Raw genomic sequence first — 21817 nt, 5'->3', positions numbered from 1 at the left:
CTGCACTCTCAACCTCAGAACCCCCTCGGCCCCGCCTGCACTTGTCCATACACACATCTCTGCATAACAGAGTTTCCTCTTCACTAATAACAATCAAATTTAGACATTGTCTGTTCAACATATTCCTAATGTATCTGGATAAGAGACCAGAAAGCCTAACCTGGCCTGAACTGTTTAGGTGTAGGGGCAATAAAGCAAAGTGTCCTCAAAGTGGACGTGTACGGAGAACCCTCGTTTTACTCTCTTACGCCAATGTGTAACTGGACATGTTTATGATTAAAATAAGAAGGGACATGGGTAATAGAAAAATATCTGACCTAATCTACATCAGTATTGTGAAACACATGAGCTAGACCCTCAGCAGCCAACTCCTTTCTCACTATGAGGATGGTCAAATAATAATTGGGGCCCTTAAGCATCTTTGCTCATGTGGCCTGCTATTCCCTCAAAGTATATTCTGATATATTCTATTACTCTGCCTGTTTTGTTTTATTTATTAATATATTTATTTAGTAGTAGTAGTAGTAGTATTTTGAGACAGGATCTCACTCTGTAGTCCTGACCAGTCTCAAACTTGCTACATAGAGTGGGCTGGCCTGAAACTCAGAGATCTGCCTGCCTCTGCCTCCTGAGTGCTAGGATTAAAGGTGTGCATCACTATGTCTAGCCCTACTGCTTACTTTAATTACAAGTTATCTTGAAGTTGCTCTTCCAGGGGACTCAGCAGCTACCTTGCTTGAGCTAATCCTGCCCCCTGTAGCTCCCGCTACAAGGTATCAGATAGTTATTACTATAGAACTAAAACTCTAAGGAATATGTAAATAACATTATCTTATTAATGGTGCATATCCATGTGAGTCCTTATTGTCAACTCTGAAACCTGGAAACACCTTGCCTAGAGCCAGCCTATAATACCAGCACTTGGAAGGCTGATGTGGAGAGCCGCTTGAGCCGCACCCTGAGATGGCGCTGGCTTCCATCATCCCGAGAGCGAGTGGTCTCGTAAACAAGCCCTTATTTGGCTAAGCTTGCTGCCCTTGGTTGCTTTCCGCATTTGCTGACCTATCCGCTTTTGCCACGTGGCTCATTGGGATTGGCTGAGCTTGGGAGTGCTTAAAGGCCGAGGGTGTTGCCCTGGGGGTCAGAAGATTGTTCAAGGTTCCTGAATAAACTGCATAAAGAAGAGCTCATGGGTGTGTCTTTCTTGCTGGTCGAGGCAGACGCAACAGGCTGATGGGGGGTGGGGGGGTCTTGGGTTTGAGGCTAGCCTGGGCTATATAGATATTTCTGGTTAGCCTGAGTTACAGTGAGACTCTATCTCAAAGAACAACAACAAAGAGAAAGGGGAGGGAGGATTGTTTCTCATATTATGTTTAGAGCACTAGGAATAGAACCCAGGACTTATCACAGCCTAGGGAAGCTTACTACTGATGAACTACAACCCTGGCCTCTTTGTTTTTTTGAGACAAGGGCTTTGAAATTTTCTGTTTCATTTCTTGTTAATGTGCACATGTGCATATGAGTGCTATAATGCATGTGTGGAAGCCAGAGGACATTAGGGAGTTGGGTCTCTCTTTCTACTGTGGGTTCCGAGGATCAAATTCATGTGGTCTGGCTTACAAGATGAGCATTTTCACCCGCTGAGCCTCAGTGACCCATGAGACATTGTCTTACTCTTAACTGACATAAAACTGGATAGGCAAAGGCCTGATGCGGTGGCTCAAGCTATAATATCATCATTCAGGAGCCAGAGGCAGGTGGATATCTATCTCTAAGTTTGAGGCCAGTCTGGTCTACAAAGTCAGTCCACACTTGTCTTGAAAAAACAAACCAAAGGGGGAAAAAAAAAACGGATAGGCAAGCCAGGTTGGTCTGGAATTTGCCTCTGGATCTTCCTGCCTTAGTCTCTCAAGCCAAGATTACAGCAGTGAGCCTGCATCCCCTGTATCCTGGCACTACCATTTGGATGTGAAGTGTCTCCCACGCTTGTATTTTGAACTCTTGGGTCCCAGCTGTGGCACTGTTGAGGAGATCATGGAACTTTTAGGAAGTGGAGCCTTGATGGCCAAGGTTTGGCATTAGGGGTGGGCCTTGAGGTTTTATAGCCATTTGCTGTGCTTTCTCAGCTTCCAGACGGCTAATGCAACAATGTTGAGCCATCCTGGGCCCCATGCCCCTACCAGTGTGAACCAAAATAAACCCTTTCTCCCTGAAGCTACATTGTCAAGGCATTTTATCACTACAACAGAATGGGACAGGGTCTCACTGTGTAGCCCAGATGGCCTGGAACTCACTATGTAGGCCAAGGTATCCTGAAACTCATAGTGATCTACCTGCCTCTGCCTCCCAAGTGCTAGGATTAAAGGCGTTATACTACCATGCCTGGTATCTATCTATCTATCTATCTATCTATCTATCTATCTATCTATCTATCAATTTTACTTATTATTTTGAAACAGTCTTTGCCCAGGCTGGCCTCGAACTTGCTCTGTAGCTTAGGCTGGCCACAAACTTGCTTTGATACTCGTTCGTTGGCTTTTATCAGTGGCCAAGATTATAGGCCTAGGCCATCATGCCTCTTGAGAAACCAGAATATGAAGAAAGATGAATGATGACAGACTAGGCCTCTCACATATTAAAGTTGTTGGTAACATTATAATAACTAGATGGTTATTGCGGAGTAGGCACAGCTGGGAAAGCATAGGATGAACTCGAGAATGAATGTTGCATTTTGAGTTAAGTGCTGGGGAGACTGGGTGACTCTTTGGAAGAATAAGGTTGGCTTTCCACCTTTATCTTACACCAGGATAAATTTCATGAGATGGAGATTTAAATGTAAACATAGAACGAACAGGTCTAAGGAGGAAGCTTGGTGGTTAAGGGCCATTCTAGCACATGCAAGGTCTGGCTTCTCTCACAGCAAAATCAAAATAAAACAGAATTCCTGAAAGAAATGAAAGGGGAAATTTAAAGTATAACCTATGAGTGCTAAAGGTGTTTCTAGGCACAGCAAAGTGAAAAAAACAAAAAAACAAAAAACAAATAAAAGCCAGGCACTGGGAGGGAGAGTTGGGGTGGATATGGCCAAGTTTCATTGTATAAATGTATGAAACTATTGGAGGATAAATAGAAGGCATCCTAACATACACATACAAAGTAAGAAATTTAAAAACTTAAAAATGTGACAGAGGGGCTGGAGAGATGGCTATGGGATAAAGGCTTTTCTTTCAAAAGACCCGAGTTCAATTCCCAGAGCCTGTGTGCTCTGAGAGTTCACAGCCATCTGTAATTCCAGCTCCAGGGAATCCAACACCCTCTTCTGGCCTCCACAGCACCTGTATGTATACATGTGTGTGCATGACTGTACACATACATACATACATGAGCATGTGCACAGAAATAAAAATAGAATAAATTTTAAAAATGTAACCGGTTATCAGCTGAGGCCCAAGTATCACAAACAAAAGATTGTGCATGACCAAAAGATAATAAATCACTAAAATCACAAAACGAATGCAGCCAAGGACTGTACCTGGCGTGCTCCAACTCAGGGGGCTCAAGCAGGAGGGTCAGGAGTTTAAGGCCAGGCTGGGCTACATAGTGAAAGTCTGTCTTCAAAAAATATAGAATGGGGGTGGGCTTAGGGGTGGGGGGTGGGGGTAGGAGGGAGGCAGTGAGGTGGCTTAATGGGTAAAGGCACTCACTAATAAACCTGACCTCTCACCCTAGGACCCATGTGGTGGGAAGAGAGATGGACTCCACCCCACCCCCCCACTGGCCCTGGCACATGCACACAGACACACACACACACACACGCACAGAGAGAGAGACAGAGACAGAGACAGAGAGACAGAGAGACAGAGAGAGAGAGAGAAAGAGAGAGAGAGAGAGGAAATATAAAAATAATTCATGATAAATGGCAAACTGGAAAAATAAGTTTTCTTTTTTTCTTCTGAAAATTCACCATGCATAGTTCTGTTTAGTGGTATACCTGTAGCACTCCACTACCATCAGTGACTTCATCTTGCTTTTGTCTTGAAGACTCAATCTCTGCCTATGGTACAAAAGTAAAAGTATGCAAATGGCTATGTTTATAACAAAGCAAGTGTCCTTTAACACCTCTTCTCCCACTCTGTGCCACCTCACCACCCTGGAACAGGACAATCCTTGCTTAGTATACCTAAGGTACTGGGTTCAGTCCCCTGCACCACGGAAAAGGAAGCTTCATAAATAAATAAAGCAGAGACAAGAAAGTAAGCCAATAAGCAGATACATTTGTGTCCTGTTCTTCTAGAAATAGTGGAAACCATAGAAACTGTTCTCACAATGTTCTTGCTTCTTGTGCACACTCCGCCTTAGGGAGACTTTCCAGTGCATGAGATGTCTCACACTTAACTGCTGTACAGATGTGGACACGGGGCCCTAAACAAAGGCTATGCGGGCTGGGCTCATCCCCAAGGCTTCTGGCTTGACAGACAGAGTCCATTTCAGAAATCCTTGCTAACATAGCATTTACCACAGCCAGAGGTGCTGGGAAGTACAATGGGAAGTGCTCTTCACAACCCTAGGATTACCTGAGTATACTTTCCCGCAAATGCTTCATAGTTGGGATTTTTTTTCCCCTAATTTTTAGAATACTGAAATATATACCATAAGACATCTCAGGTTTTAGATGCAAATCTGAGCATGAAATTAATTTCTGTTCTCTTTATGCATGTTTCCCAAGGGTAATACTACAATATTTTTAGTGTTCCTTTATTGTGACGGCACTTGTCATATGGAATTTTCCATTTGTGAAGTTACATAGGAGCTCAACATTTTTTTTAAGACAGTGTCCTTCTACATAGTCCTGGCTGTCCTAGAACTTACTTTGTAGACTAGGCTGGTCTTGAACTTACAGAAATTCACCTGCCTCTGTCTCCTGAGTGCTGGGATTAAAGGTGTGTATTACCACTGCACTGCTTGGGAACATTGTCAAATTCTGTGTTGGGGAAACTCAATTCATACTGTACCCATTTCAGGGCAGAGAAGACACACAGATGTTCCAGTCCACTGGGGTTCAGTAGGGGCTGAGATTCACATCCAAGAAGTTTGCTCATAGCACTTGTGGTCTTTTTTGTTTGTTTTGTTTTTTCGAGACAGGGTTTCTCTGTGTAGCCCTGGCTGTCCTGTAACTCACTCTGTAGACCAGGCTGGCCTCGAACTCAGAAATCCGCCTGCCTCTGCCTCCCAAATGCTAGGATTAAAGGCATGTGACAACCGCTGCCATGGGGGCTCACAGAGCTTGGGCCACCAACCAGGGAGCAGACAGGAGCTGGACCTAGGCCATCTATACATTTGTAGCAAATGTGCAGCTTAGTCTTCATATGGGTCCCATGACAAATGGGGTGGGGCCATCTCTGACTCTGCTGCCATGAAATATCTACTGACAGACTTCTCAGAATACATTTCCATGGTTAGGAAATGAATGGCTGAATTTGGTGATTGTACTTACCTGTGAGGTAAAGGTCTCTGGCTGCTTTTCCTGCCAACTCACGTAGGGTAGAAAGTCTACATCTTCTTTGGCAACAAGTTCCGAAATATTTGGAACATTAGCAAAAGGAATCTCATTGACATCCTATATAGGATTACAACTGGATTATAATTTTTAAAAAGATATTTCATATTAAATAGTTAGCACATTCTAAAGCCTTGTCAATATTGGGTTTAGAACATTTGGGTGTATACTTGGATCATATGTCTCTGACTATCAATCAAGAAAATGCTCCACAGACTTGACTAAGGGCCAATCTGAAAAATAAATCTAGAAATTTAAAAAATGTAATAAAATTATAACTTTTTTTTGCACATGATTGTGTATTAGCTATATAGTAAGCTACCACATCCTAGCCCCAAACTACTATAAATGTCCTTTTTTTCTTTTCTTTTCCTTTTTTTTTTAAGGCAGGGTTTTTATATGTAGCCCTGGCTGTCTTGAAAGTCACTCTGTAGACCAGGCTAGACTTCATCTCAGATATCAATCTGCTTCTGTCTCCCCTGAGATCAGGGTATGTGCCATTACCACCCTGCTTTCTTATCTTAAAATATATATACAGATGGTTAATAATCAAAACACTAAAAATACTAACACACATGTACCAAGTTACACACAGCTAGCGTCATCTGGGAAGAAGAACCCTCAAGTGACAAAATGCCTCCATCAGACTGAACTATAGACAACCCACTGATGATCGACTTGGGCCCAGCTGACTATGGGTGGTCCTGAGCAAGTCAGGAGGAGCAAGCCTCCATGGCCTCTGTTTGCCTCTAGGTCCCTGCCTTGATTTCCTCCAGTAAAAGACTCTGATCTTTAAGGTAGAGGAAACCCTTTGCTCCCCAGATTGCTTTGGGTCAGTGTGTTTTACCACAGCAATAGAAACCTAACTAGGACAATACGAGATTCATTTAGAGGAATTATGGCAAGTGCTAGCACACACAGACAAGGGCCCCACGGATCCTGTCTCTTCGTGTCCATCCACTTTCCCCTTCATAGCTTTGGATTGGTCACCTTACTGCTCATCAGGGTAAGACTGACCTGGGTTTTGTTGTTTTCTTTGTATACAATACCCCTGTAGCCATAGATGGCCTAGAACTCATAATATAGATCAGGCTGCCCTCCAATTCATGGCAATCCTCCTGTCTCTGCCTCCTGAGTGCTAGGACTGTAGGTATGCCCCCACACCCAGATGATACATGCATGCCCCCACACCCAGATACATGCTTACTGGTTTTAAATTTTTGTCTTATTTATTTACTTATTTTTGTTTGTGTTTTGAGACAGGGTCTCACTGTATTCCTGGATGGTCTGAAACTCACAGAGATCCACATGTCTTTGCCTCTCAAATGCTGGGATTCAATGCCTATATGCTACTTCCGGCAACAGTGAGTTTTTTTCTTTTTTTTTTTAAGTACTTTAAGATGGGTGTGGTGGCACATACCTTTGATCCTAGTACTCAGGAAGCAGAGATGTGTGTAATTGGATCTCTGTGAGTTTTAGGGCAGCCTTGTCTACACTATCTCAAAAAGAAAACAAACAAATAAACAAACAAACAATAAGGTATTTTTATTTATGTGTGGGTGTCTACAGAGGTGAGAAGAGGGCACCAGATGCTCTGGAGGTAGAGGTACTATTGTTAGCCATCTGTGGGTGCTGGGAACTGAATTTGGGTTCTTGCTGAGCCATATCTCCAGCCCAAAGTGACTAAATAAAAGCTCAATCTTGGGCCAGACGGTGGTGGTGGCGCACTCTTTTAATCTCAGCACTTGGGAGGCAAAGGCAGACAGATTCTGAGTTCGAGGCCAGCCTGGTCTACAGAGTGAGTTCCAGGATAGCCAAGGCTACACAGAGAAACCCTGTCTTGAAAAAAAAAAAGTTCAATCTTAAATTAATAACAATACATACCCTTTTCTCAACTGCCACAAAGCTTGTAAACTGTGTAATAAGAGAATTTTCTTTACTGAGTTCAATAATCAGGGATTTCATGATGTTTTTCTTCATCTAGAATAGAATGAAACTGTGTTATTTTGTTTATACGTAATGAGCTTAAAGGCTATAACATAATCCTAAGTGTTTTTCTGTGATTGAATAAGTTATGTAATGTATTCATTTACTTACTTTTTTTTTCAAAACATACTATTTTTTGAGATAGTCTTACTATGTACCCCTAGAACTTGCTATGTAGATCAGAACTTGCTATGTGGCCTTGAACTTACAGAGATGTACCTACGTCTGCCTCCTGTGTGCTAGAATTAAAGGCATTAAAGCACTCCTGGCTCATCCATTTCTTCTGAGAAAGCATCTCATATATCTTAAGCTGGCCTGGAACTCAGTTATGTTGCTGCTGCTGACCTTGAGCCCCTGCTCTTTCTGCCTCTAACTTCCCAGGTGCTGGGATCATATGTGTGCACCATTATTCCTGGTAACACAGTGCTGGATACCGAATTCAGAGCCTTGTGCATGCTTCACTAGCCCTCTACTAACTCAGCTGTCCCTCCTGCCTCAAGTAAATAACTTCATAATTAGTATTTCAAATTAGACACTGAGTCAGGAGTCCTGTCTAAGTATCATAGGTAGGTCACATATGTTTCCTGTGACTTGAGATGACTCATTTAGCTGAATCATAGAAGCAATTTAGTTATACAGCCCTCGGTACATGGTTATATATAGTGTATATATATGTATATATACATATGCATACATACACATATGCATATGTATATATACATACATATATATAGTATAGTATATAGCTATACAGCAGCTTCCAGAGAGCTTTTTTTTTTTTTTTTTTTTTTTTTTTTTTTTTTTTTTTTTTTTTTTTGGTTTCTCGAGACTGGGTTTTTCTGTGTAGCCCTGCCTGTCCTGGTTCTCACTCTATAGACCAGGTTCAGAAAGCTCTTACATGCTGTGAGTCTCCTCTTTCTCTCAATGTCTATGGCTCCCTCTGTAAAGTTGAAGAACTATATAGGTATCTTTACTTGTTTAGAATTATTTAAGGCACAGCTAGTCAGATGCACTAGGCCTTAAATGGGCCTCAAGTCAAAGGGGACACAGAGAGGAGAGGCTAATCTGGTGGTCAAAAGTAGGGAAAGCACAGGGTCACGTGCTACCTGTTGTGACAGCCACTGAGCCCTACATGGTACCCTGGCATCCTTTCCAGGCATGGCATTGAACACCAATGCTCAAACCTCACTGAAGAGCATGGCCTGACTGTCACAGTAGCTGGTCAAGTCGGCCCTTCTGCCAGGACCCTCCTCTGTCCATCAAGGAGGGAACAAGGTGAGTGTAAGTCTGCCTCGTGTCTGAGGCATCTTACCACCATCCTGAACCTGAGGTGCCGAGTTACGGTGTAAGAGATGAGAGGTTGCTGCTGGCGCTCCATGAGCATCTTCTGAGTGCTCCTCTAGGCTATTCTCATGGGCAAAGATCACAGAAGTCTCAGACAGTCACTATCATTGGTTCTTTCGCTAATGAACTCAGCAAACAGCCACTAAGTACCTGCACCACAGGACTGGCACTGTAGATGCTGACAGATGCCCCGACATCACATTCTTCTTTATTTGGTTATACCTACTTTATATTCCTATGAATAAATCAGTCTAGGAGTAACATAGAACAATGCATATTGGCTTTTACTGGGAGAACAGACCTCGTGGTTGGTTTCATTGTCGTGGAGAATGCCGTCTTCATAGTCTCTGATTAGCGCCCGTGCTGCCAGCTTGTGAATCATCTGTGTTTAAGTAGCAAAGGGGGAAAAAATTAAATTGGCTTTACATGTGTGAGAGAGACATGTGAGTGCATGTGTGTGTTTGCTCATATGTGGGCACAGACATGCTAAAAGTGTATGCATGGAGGTCAAAGCACAGCCTGTGTGAGTTCTTGCTCTTTGACCAGCCAGGCTAGCTGACTAGCTTCCGGAGAGTGTCCTGCCTTCTACCTCCCTCCTTCAGGACTCTGCTGGGATTATAGACATGCACACTATTCTGTCTGCCTTTTTTATGTGTTCTAGGGATCCAGAGAGCTTGTTAGGTTTGCATGGTAAAGTAAGCACTTTTACCCACTGAACCATGTCCTCAGCTCCCTATTCTACATAGGCTGCTTGAACATAATGATTCTGCTGCCTCTGCCACCTGTGTGCTGGGATTACAGGCATCAGTCATTGCAGCAAGCTTGAGTACATTGTCTTACACCACACCAGTAATACCGACTTGAATGTCAATGTCTGATCTCAATAATTCTAAGTTTTACAATTTCGTCACTAGTAATGGAACTTAAAGCTGACAAGATGACTCAGGGGGTGGTCCTTGTCCCCAAGCCTGCCAACCTGAATTTGACTTCAGAACACACATGGTAGAAGGGGAGAACCTTCAAGTCCTCTCTGACCTTTGCAAATGCATTGTGGCATTCGTGCCTACATGCAAACACATAAAATAAATGGAATAAACATGTAATTTAAGAAGTGCACCATTGCCGGGCAGTGGTGGCACATGCCTTTAATCCTAGCACTTGGGAGGCAGAGGCAGGCAGATCTCTGAGTTTGAGGCCAGCCTGGTCTACAGAGTGAGTTCCAGGACAGTCAGGGCTACGCAGAGAAACCCTGTCTCAAAAAACAACAACAACAAAAAAAAAGAAGTGCACCATTTCCAGGTGTGGATATAAATGCCTGTAATCCCATCATTTAGGAGACGAGAGACAGGAGGATCAGAAATTCAGGGCCAACCTCATCTACAAATCAAATTCTAGGCTAGCCTTGGATATATGAGATTCTGTAAAAAAAATAGAACAAGACAAAATAAAAGAAAGCCATACTTCAAGAAGAGGGGACAGTAGAGCACATGGATGTGAGGTTCTCCACAGAAAGAGCTACAGTTAGCTGTTGTAGCCAGAGCAGTACATAGGATTTTGTTGCCTCTTGAGATTATATTGTTCAAAGTATTATTCTTTGTTACTCATATAGTCAAGAATATCCAAATAAGTTGTAGCATATCCAGAGCTAAGTAGACTCTGTCTTAACTCCTCAAAAGTAAGTGAGGTCATAGGCTGTTTTTGGTATACTGTGAAGTTTACTAGGTTGATAAGATAAAAACACAGGGCTGGTGAACTGATTCAATGGGTAAAGGCTCCTGTGGCCAAGCCTGACCTGAGTTCAATCCCTAGGACCCACATGGTGGAAGGAGAGAACTGATTCTTACAAGTTGTCCTCTGAACTCCACACCAATGCTGTGGCATGCACATATAAAACACACACACACACACACACACACACACACACACACACACACACATACACACACACACACACACACACACAGAGTAAATAAATGTAATAAAAATACAAAGATTAAAAACACAGATCCACAGGGATATTCCAGAAGAGAAGACAGAAAGATTGTAGCGGCCAGAGGTAGTGAAGGGCTTGTGAGAATCAGTGTTCTGGGGACAGGACAGGGACGTGGCACACAAGCATATAGGGCATCTCTGACTGCATACACAAGACCGGCAAGGTCAAACTGGCCAAAATGCCAGTATGGGTGAGGGACTGGCTCAGGAATGCCTGCCCCTGGCTGAGGAGCTGTTGGCAAGTGATGGTTGCTGAAGGTGGAAGAGTCACTTTTCTTCTGGGGTGTTGCCCTGTGGGCTGCTCATGCCCCAGCAGATGATCTTAAACTGATGCACATGCAGATAACACCAAACCGACTCATGGGTTTAAAAAGAGCACATGACCTTGGGAGGGAAAATGGTGGTGCGAAGTGTGGAAAGGGCTGGAATTGATCAAAACATATCTTCATATACAAAATCTTCTATTAAAAAAAACACCCCCCAAAACAAAAACAAAAGAAGTTGGGCATAATGGCCTACCCGGGAACCCCCAACACTTAAGGAATAAATGCAGGAGGTCAAGGTCCTTGGCTACATAGGGAGGCCAGCTGGTCCTTCTGAGAAAGCAGACTGTGGCTCTCTGCCTGTGCCCAGTTAAGAGTAACTTTGTTGTTATTTAGGATTGAACCCACAGTTTGCCACGGGTTAAATATTTGCTTTTCCACAGTTCTATGAAATGATTTTAGAAATGAAAGTAAAGCCAAGGAAGAGCTCTAAACTCATAGGCCTTCAGTTGGGTAGAATATGGCTTCTCTCTTGGCAGCTTGCATGGCACTTCTGATATTATGTGAACAAGTCCCGGGAGAGAAGGCTTCCAGTCAGTTCAGAAAAGTTGGAGGGTACAAAATCAACTGACAAAAACCAGTAGCCTTTCTACATACTGGTAACAAGCAAGCTGAGAGAGAGCTCATAAAAAAACATGCCCATTCATCATTTCATCAAAAAAGAAAATATAGGGATTTAACTTAATCAAGGAGGCTAGGTCCTCTACAATAAAAACTTAAAAACCTGAAGGTCATTGAAGAGAGCCGATTACCGCCATTCCCTCCACTAATCTAATTTCTAACTGTATTTTAAACACTCAGCTTTATACCCACAGGTAAGTCTAGCTCCCATCCTTCAGCACAGAGGCTTCTTATTGCAGCAGACAAAGATCTATAACTGGCCGAATCCTAAGAAGAAGTGGCTGTGCAGTGCCCAGTTGGCACGTCTACATCCTAGCTTGCTTTTTTTTTTTTTTTTTTTTTTTTTTTTTTTTTTTTTTTTTTTTTTGGTTTTTCGAGACAGGGATTCTCTGTATAGCCCTGGCTGTCTTGGAACTCACTCTGTAGACCAGGCTGGCCTCGAACTCAGAAATCTGCCTGCCTCTGCCTCCCAAATGCTGGGATTAAAGGCATGCGCCACCACCGCCCAGCTCCTAGTTTGCTTTTTCATTGCTGTTATAAAACACTGACCAAAAAAAAAAAAAAGGGAAGGAAAGGATTTATTTGGCTTTCTGCTTACAGCCCGTGACCAAGGGAAGCCAAGGCAGAAACCTAGAGGCAGGAATTGAAGCACAGACCAGAAAGGAATGATGACTGGCTTGTTTCTTCTGGCTTGCTAAGAAGAAGAAACATCTCTGGCCCAGTTCCCACAGTGAAAATGCCTCCCCTCTCCCATTCACAACAATTAATCAAGCAAATGACCCACATACATTTCCACAGGCCAATCTGATGGAGGCAATCCTTCGGTGGAGAGTCCCTTCCACAGGTGACTCTAGTTTGTGTTTAGTTGGCCAAGACTAACCAGTACAATCTACAGCAGAACTTCTACACCAGGGGAGAGGGAGTGGAAAGACTGTAGGAGTGAGAGGACCAGGATGCCTGCTGTTAGATAGCATCTTTTAGAAATAACAGGGAAGCTGTACCCATGGGTTCTCAACAATATGGCTGTCTACACATGATACCACCACCACCACACCTAGATGAAAACCTATAGGTAATCAATGGTTGCTGAGAAAGAGACAATCAGTCTTGTCTAGGGATGAGCCTCCTCACAGTTCCTTGTGGTCAGCCCTAAGCATGTGCACATAAAAGCAACGCTAAATGGGCTCAATAGTCTTTGTGTGTGTGTGTGTGTGTGTGTGTGTGTGTGTGTGTGTGTGTGTGCATGTGAGCTCTAAGAGCTCTCGAGGGGGAGAGGGAGAGAGAATGAGAGAAAGAGAGATCACAGAAGAGGTCATGAACTTGAGCGTGTCAAGTTGACACAGAGGAGTTGGAGAGGGAATGGAGGAATAGAAATTATGTAAATACAGTACTCATATGAAACTCTCAAAAGAATAAAAAATTAATTAAAAATACTGTTAGAAAAATCACTGTAATAATAATCAGTAACAGTAAGTGAACTGTTTTCCTAAGTTCTGAGAGGATTTAGGGAACATTCAACTCCTCTCCAATTTTGACAAACTGGACAACACAGGAAGTACATGGAACTTATATGTGAAAACTGACAATTATAACTTTCTGTCCATAGCTTAAGTTTGTGAGTGCTTGGAAATGGAAGAGATCTCCACCTCCATGGCTAGCGCTTCCCACACTGAGTTCTGCCCACAGCCCAGCCCTTTAAGATGTGAATCTTACAGTCCCAGTTGTCTTCTGAAGTTCTGTAGTTGACACCATTGTGCAAAATTCTTTCTCTTGGATGAATGCACGCAGAGTTGCCTGAAACAGGAGAAACACATGTGCTCTGTTAGTGTTTCTGCTCCCAGTGTGTTAGTGGAATGTCAGCTCTTCTGGTGACACCCTCCCCTCCCAAGAGAAATCAAGAGCTTCCCTACCCAGACACCCAGAGGGGAACCACAATGCCAAGAAGAGGGAAAGGGGTGGAGGTGGGGTGAGGAGAAGAGCAACAGCAAAAGTCACTGTTGTTAAAAGTCACCATCGTTCCCATAGTGTAAGGAACTCTGCTCTTCTTACTTGTGTACAATGAGGAATGAATCCGTAGACCAGGAGCCGATCATTGTGAAACAAGGAGGGCAGCCACGCCGGGGCCTGCAGGGGCTCAGGGGTATCTCTGCTAAGCTGCTGCCATTTGACAGAGACAGAGTGGCAACTTGGGGAACGTATCCTGGTCATTTGGGCTTCTATCTATAATGCAAGAGAAAATACTTCTTCTTTAATGTTAACATCTAAAAACAAACAAATGAAAAAGCCAGCCAGGGATACATCTCAGTTGGTAGGAGGTGTCTTAGTCAGGGTTTCTATTCCTGCACAAACATCATGACCAAGAAGCAAGTTGGGGAGGAAAGGGTTTATTCAGCTTACACTTCTACATTGCTGTTGATCACCAGAGGAAGTCAGGACTGGAACTCAAGCAGGTCAGGAAGCAGGAGCTGATGCAGAGGCCATGGAGAGATGTTTCTCACTGACTTGTTTCCCCTGGCTTGCTCAGCCTGCTCTCTTATAGAACCCAAGACTTCCAGCCCAGGGATGGCACCACCCACAAGGGGCCCTAATCCCTTGATCACTAATTGAGAAAATGCCCCACAGCTGGGTCTCATGGAGGCATTTCCCCAACTGAAGCTCCCTTCTCTGTGATAACTCCAGCCTGTGTCAAGTTGACACACAAAACCAGCCAGTACAGTAGGCCACTTGAGTGCTCGCCCTGTATAAACAGTTGTATGGCTTCAATCTCTAGCACCATAAAGTCAACAAACAGAAATAGTTAACACTTAGAAGCTTAGATTGTGTCTTTGAGGTTTTATAGTTTTTTTTTTCCTTCCTGTCATGGGGCATTTTTCCAAATGGGGGGGGGGATATTTTATTTTGAGAAAAGGTCTTAATATATAGTCTTGGCTGGCTTGGAACTTGCTTTGTAGACCAGACAAGTCTCAAACTTATAGTGATCTACCTGCCTCTGCCTCTCGAGTGCTGGGATTAGAGGTGCCATCAGTGTAAATAAAGATACTTAAGTTTTTCTATTTCAGCGTGTGGAGATGGCTCAACAGTGGAAGCACTTGCCACACAAGCTGGGCAGCTCTGGATCATTGCCAGCAGGAATGGGAAATGTGCAGCTGCCGTGGAAATAAGAATTCCACTTCTGAGTGCAAACCCAGAGTTGAACAAACAGAAAGACTCGACAGATAATGTGAGCCATCATTCATGCAAGCACCATCACAGCGGCTTGTGATGGGATAGGCCAAGTTCATTGATAGGTTAATAAATACAATGAGGTGTGTGTACCTCTCCCTGTTTCTCTCTCTATCACCTATCTATTTATGATAGAATAACCATATATGGATATTTGATACCTATTATTCATCCCTAAGGTGAGCATTGTGGCATACATCTGTAATCTCAACACTTGCATTAATGGGGGCAGTAGGAACAGGAGTTCAAGTCTGTCCTCAGCTCAGCCTGAGTTACATGAGATTCCTTTTTTCAAAACCCAATTAGAAAATAATAAAATATTTGGCCTTAAAATGAAAAGAAATTCTGTCAAAAGAACAACACATTGATAAGTCTTGTGAACATTACACTAAGTTAATAAGCCAGACACAAAAGAACAAATGTTTTGTGCTTCTATATCTAGAAGTGTCTGGAAAAGGCAAACTCAAAAAGACTGAAAATAGAATAGACATTGTCCAGCACTGAAGGTAGGAGGCAATACAGAGTTATTTTTATATTTAATTTATATTATATGATTATAGACTTGCTATTGGAGATGTGACAAAGTTCTGGAGATGGCTAGAAATGATGGTTAGACAAGTTTGGATTTGTAAATCTCGTGTACATTTTATCACAATGAAGAACTAGCATGGGGTATGGTCTCGTCTGTAATCCCGGTGCTGTGGGGCAGAGGGAAGAGAGGTGCTGAGAATACAGGCATGCGCTACCATGTCCGGCTTGGCCTTTCTAATTATTATTATAAAAAATGTTTCAAAAGCTTTGGCTTCCTTACAAGGTTTTGTCTATTCACAAAAGATAGAAGTTGCTACCAACTTGTAAGGAGACAGGTTTTCCACATATAAACATAGGAGTATGGATAAGATGTTTAAAAAAGAACCCCACATACCTGTTTTTTCCAACTGTGCTTAGATTTTGAGTTAAAATATTCAAACACTCCAGCACCGTACTGAGACAAGGTCCTTAAGATGTGACGATTTGCTGTAGAACTGAGCACATTTCAAACCTTTTAATTAAAAACAATTTTTTTTCCCGACATAGTTTCTCTGTGTAAGAGCCTTGGCTGTACTGGAACACATTCTATAGACCAGGCTGGCCTCAAACTCCGCCTCAATTCTTCTTTTAAAATGGTTTCACTCTGTAACCCAGGCTGTTCTTGAACTTGGAGCGATCTTTCCACCTCTTATAGGTATGTAACACTATGACAGGCTCAGGAATGGAGACATTAGCAGTCTGGTGACCTTGGTGGTATCTGTAGATGGTGGTGGTTATAATGGCTCCCCAAGTCCTTGGATAACATGGAAGACCTTCGATGTAACTATGCCTTAAGCTTTATTGTACACACAGGATTGTGTTACACGAAGAAACCTTTTTACCCCCCAAAATGGATTGTGTTTAAATATGCCCAAAATAACCTTCCTGTTTCAGACTCTAGAAGTTTGAACCAACCCCGGCTACTGAAGCAGCCTTCTCTCTTGCCTCACACAAATGACACTCTTTCTGCCCAGGGTGTTTGCAGAGACCTTCACAGCAGAAACATTAAAAATAAGTAAATAAAGCCAGGCAGCTGGTGGCACACTCTTTTAATCCCAGCACTTGGGAGCAGAAGCAGGCAGATCTCTAAATTAAAGACCAGCCTGGTATAGAGTGAGACCTAGGACAGCCAGGGCTATACAGAGAAACCCTGTCTTAAAAAAAAATAAAGTAAAATAAATAAATAAATAAAAAATAAATCAAACACTTCCATACTTAAAAACAAACAACAAACAATGGCAACGGCAAAAGGTACAGGGCTTGATGGAGCAGTTGTGCGATGCAATGGCTACTTTTAAGGCCAGCCTGGACCACACAGAGACCTTTCTTAAACAAACCAAACTGTGAACAAAACAAAAAAACGTCTAAGATATCAGAATGATACTTGATAATGATAGTCGCCTAAAGAGCTAGGATGTAGCTCACTTTGTAGCATGTTTGCCTAGCATGCACAGGCACTGGGTTCAATCCCAGCTCTGACCAAACCTGGTGTGCCAGTACACATCTGTAATTCCACACTCGGGAGGTAAAGGCAGGAAGATCAGAGTCCAAGGAACATCAGAGACCCTGTTACAAAACAAAATACCAGCCTAGCCAGGCGCGGTGACACATGCCTGTCATTCTAGCATTGGAGAGGTAAAAGGATCACAAGATACAGGCCTAGTCTGCATAATTTGCTGGCTAGTCTGGGCTACAGAGTGATACCTTGACTTAAAACCAACTGATACAAAGGAGAAATAAAATAAGCAGAGGCATGGAGCATTGTGGGAGCAGCCACTTCCACTTTTATCATCACTAGCCGTAGAGGCTATGAAGAGGCAGGGATGGAATGATTGGGAAGGTATCCTGGACCCCAGAAACCCAGAGCTTGTGGTCAGGGCTCACTCGTGAGGACAGCACAACCCATCTCACTAATCTGCCTCACATCCTGCCTCAGATCAGGGACCCCTGGTGTCCTGCCGAGGAAGCTGTGCAGGAAGAATCTCTGGGCTTCAGGACCAGGCACCAGGTGGGGATTCTGAGAGCAGCAGGAGACCCTCCCTGCCTTTTCCTCACACAGATGCCAACTACAATTGGCAGGAGTAATTCCAACAACTTGAGGAAAGATTGTGGCCCCAGGGCTTTGATGCTAATACAGAAAACTGATAGCACAGGAGAGGGAGAAGGTGGGCAGGTAGGTATGAGGCAGGTGCAGCCCAAGGGCAGGCATTGCCAACCATGCACATGCTCAAATCAGCCCCAGGGAGCTGTGCCAGGCTGCTCGCCCTCATCTGAATTGTTGTGCTAGATAACAGTCCCAGGAAGCTCCGTTTTACAAATGAAACAGTCTGCCGGAGGTCCCTGTGGTTGTGACCCCCTGGCAGCATGGTCCTAAGGTAAGAGCTCGGCTCCTCTGCTACATACAGATCTCATGGATTCACACCAGCTTCCAACCTTACAAAGTTCCCAGACAGACAAACTAAAGACTTGTCCACCAGCTGCCTTTGTCACTATGGTGACCAGATCTCCGAAACTTACCCAACAGCACAGGTGAACACTCTGGTGTGCTGGGTATTTCTTTTCACAAGCTGCAGTGTCAGACTCTCACTCTGGAGGTGCCCATCAGATATGAGGAGAATGTTCCTGAACCCCTCTGAAGGGTACAGGAAACTTAAATAGCGGAGAATTTTCCAGAAGTCTGTGTTCCCCATGGAAGGTGCTGCAGACTGCAGGAGAGGAAGTGTCACAGACTTAAGGTACATCCATCATTAACTGTGGCTGAACATGATAGCCTCTATACTCTAGCTGTTATGACAAATTAAGGCTCCTTTCAGCACCCCCAGGGAGGATTCACTCTGAGCACCCAGGGAGTAATGAGGAAAAAGCTCTTTAATAACACTGTAGATCTGGTTTGGCAACTGCCCAAAGAGAAACTGGTTCTGAATAGAAATCTTTTACAGCTTTGATAGATTTTGAGCATTCTACATATGCTGTCACCTGTAAGTCTCTGCTAGGGCCCAGCTCCAAGTTACACTTTGAGCACCTAAACATGTTTAAAGAGACAGAAACTGAAACTCAGCCATTTTGGACAAATGGGAGATTTACACAGCAAAACTATTATCCCAGTTATTTTGAATCATATCGGTGTTGTTCTTTTAGGGTCATTAGCCAGGGTCATCCTGACTGGCTGGTAGATTGATGCTCTTTTTGATATGGGAAACGGGCTAATGGATGGCAGTCTTGGTGACAAACGTAACAGAAACACATCCTTGGTAACCCTGAGCCTGATTACATCAGAAGCCAGCTCTACTTTTACATCCTTGCCGCTCCTCACAAGCCGGGCGAGCGCACTATTTATCATCCAGGCATATTGGAGACAGCACTCCTTTAGCTAAATTCTGTCGGTGTAACTTTATATCACTAGCAAGTTTATTGGTAAATCCTTCATGGCATCGGTTTATTACTTCCAGCCTCTCTGTCATCGTGAACGCCTGTCAGGAATTCATCATTCACTGAAGCAAGCACATTTATGCACACATGGAACAACAATACTTATATCCTTTTAGTTTGTCCCATGCCCCATAGCAACTATATCATTACCACTGAACACTTAAAAAACAGTTTTCAAAGAACACTAACAACTGTGCAAAGAAACATGCCATCAGCACACCCATGGTTCTGCTGGCCTGGGGGATATGATTGGCCATCTTTAGCTTGTTCATTTTAAAATGATGGATGGAAGAAAATTTCCAAAATGCTCAAAAAAATGCTTATGGAGTCATAATGGGTGGTAGGAATGTAGGTGATATTTTTCCTGGTTGTTTAATTGTTTTTATTATATTGGTGTGTGTGTGTGCGCGCGCGCATGTGTGTATGCATGTGTGTGTGCATGTATGTATGCATGTGTATATGTCTGTATATGTATATAAATATATGTGCATATGTCTCTATATATGTCTGTGTGCATGTGTATGTATGTATGTATGCATGTGTATATGTATGTATGTATATGTATATAGGCATGTGTGTATATGTCTCTGTGTATGTCTGTGTGCATGTGTGTATATGTCTATGTGCATGTGTGTGTATGTATGTGTGCATGTGTGTTGATATGTGTGTGTATGTGGGGGCCCCAGGGTGCCATGGTGCATGTGTAGAGGTCATACAACAACTTGCATAACCCAGTTTTCTCCATCTTATGGGTCCCAGAGTGGGACTCAGCCACCGTCTTTATTCACTGAGCCATCTCACCAGCCACTTCCATAGTTTTTTTTTGAGACAGACACTGCTTAGGCTGGCCTGAAACTTACTAGTAGCTGACCTTGTTCCTGAACTCCTGATCCTCCTGCCTCTACCTGCTGAGTGCTGAGAGTACAGGTTTGACTTTTCTGTTTTCACTGTTGTTAACTTCCAATTAAAAAAAGGTCATATCATCTTCACTATCACCACCACCACCATCATCACCATTATCCGCACCAGCACCATCATCCACCATCATCTCCACCATCACCATCATCCTCACCACCATCCACCATCATCTTTACCATCACCGTTACCATTATCTCTACCACTATCATTATTCTCACCGTCACCATCACCATCATCCCCACCATCATCTCTACCATCACCATCATCCCCACCATCACCATTACCCTCATTCTCACCATCACCATCACAGGTCACAATTGTGGGTTGGATAACTGACATCTCCCACCCTATAAAGGCTTTACACCTGACTGTGGGTGCTACTGGGAGTTGATGGGACCTAGTGTACTAGGACTCAGATTGGGGCGTGTGCCCTTATGGAAGGGGATACTGGGCCCCTGGTGTCTTCCTGCCTTTCTTTGCTTCTGAGCCTTGAGTGAACGACCCTCCCCCCTCTGCTGTAATATGCTGTGTTGCCAGAGGACCAAAGCCAGAAGGCCGAGTGACTACAGACAGACCTGCAGGTGTGGACCAGAGACCTTCCTCCTTATAAGGAAGTTTATCTCATGCATCTGTAGAAAAGCTCACTTGCATCCACCAGTGTGCAAAACACTGGAGGACCGGGTCCTGGACCAACCACTCAAGCCTTGAAGAGACTCAGGAGGGGAGGACAGCTCTCTTACCATAATGAACTCTGTGGCCATTTTATTGTCCGTGATGCACTTAGGGTATGAAAATAGTTCCTTGTACCCTGTATGATAAGAAGGTGTGATATATTACCATTAAACACCCGGAGACTGACCACTAGTGAACATCAATGCTACTTTATACTACTGTTTCTACCATAAAAACCATGTATGCAGATTTTGGTATATAAAAACACATTTCAAGTACATTCTATAAGCTGTTCTATATAAGATGCTGAGTCAAGCTCCATGCAGAGATTTCTGCATTGCCCATTCGAACCAAGGTATAAGACATGTCAGTGGCATGGGCAGCTCAGCCCTGGCAGGGTGGAGTCCCCAGCAAAGTGCCTGCCATCCCTATATGACCCATGTTCTTGGCAGAACTACCCAGTTTCATTGTTAAAGGAAATAGATTCATGGAAGATGATTCTCACAGGGCAGGACCACCCTGACTCTACTCTGTGCTCCTTCTTTCACTCCTGAGATACCTTATTTACGAGACAGGGTCTTGTTCTGTAGTTCAGGCTAGCCTGGAATTCACAATATAGCCCAGGCTATCTTATTAGCACTCCTGCCTCAATCTCTAGAATGCTGAGATTACAGAAGTAAGCCATCATGCCCGGGTCAAAGGCACTACTAGCCATATGATTGGTTACCCTGAGACTATTATTCCTTTACTTATCCCTTTACTACTAGCCAATATCCAAGCAATATGGCTATACTGTTTCAAGCCATTTTATCTAATGCCTACTTAGTAATTAAGCCATTGATTTGAGCCACCACTCCCAGCTCTGCCCTGCCATGTTCTTGAGCTGTCCCTGCCCCCCTTCCTGGAAGGTGGCATTGACCTTCTAGTAACAGTACTGGCCTGGTGCTGCCTGAGCCCATTTCTGACATGCTATCTGTGACTGGGCTGATTGCAAATGTTAGCCCTGACTCTTTGGACCTTCCTATTAAATAAGCCAAGGTTGTTGCATCTTGTTCAGTCGATGATTACATTGGTCACATTTGTATCTCACTTACTGTATAGCAAAGCTTAAAATCCTTGGCACAGATTGTCTCTGCCCTTGCAAGACTATGATATAGGGACTATTTTCACATAGATGAGACCA

General features: G+C 43.5%; 1 protein-coding gene across 2 annotated transcripts in view; it reads right to left on the bottom strand.

Moving 5' to 3' along the window:
• Nucleotides 1-21817, bottom strand: part of Parp4 (poly(ADP-ribose) polymerase family member 4) — a 90993-nt gene that overhangs the window by 12558 nt on the left and 56618 nt on the right. The window contains exons 23-31 of one of the 2 annotated variants that reach the window (XM_031362554.1): nucleotides 20703-20770; nucleotides 18133-18320; nucleotides 15971-16070; nucleotides 13873-14043; nucleotides 13537-13617; nucleotides 9189-9269; nucleotides 7442-7537; nucleotides 5495-5617; nucleotides 3992-4054 (exon numbers count right to left, since the gene is read on the bottom strand). In XM_031362554.1, coding sequence (XP_031218414.1) covers nucleotides 3992-4054; nucleotides 5495-5617; nucleotides 7442-7537; nucleotides 9189-9269; nucleotides 13537-13617; nucleotides 13873-14043; nucleotides 15971-16070; nucleotides 18133-18320; nucleotides 20703-20770 — 971 coding nt within the window. The remainder of the gene's footprint in view (nucleotides 1-3991; nucleotides 4055-5494; nucleotides 5618-7441; nucleotides 7538-9188; nucleotides 9270-13536; nucleotides 13618-13872; nucleotides 14044-15970; nucleotides 16071-18132; nucleotides 18321-20702; nucleotides 20771-21817) is intronic. The other variant, XM_031362555.1, reaches the window with a different exon arrangement.

Source organism: Mastomys coucha, unplaced genomic scaffold, assembly GCF_008632895.1.
Source record: "Mastomys coucha isolate ucsf_1 unplaced genomic scaffold, UCSF_Mcou_1 pScaffold9, whole genome shotgun sequence".
NCBI lineage: Eukaryota > Metazoa > Chordata > Mammalia > Rodentia > Muridae > Mastomys > Mastomys coucha.
Note: the sequence above shows the minus strand (reverse complement) of the source record. Positions and strands in the feature narration are given on the sequence as shown.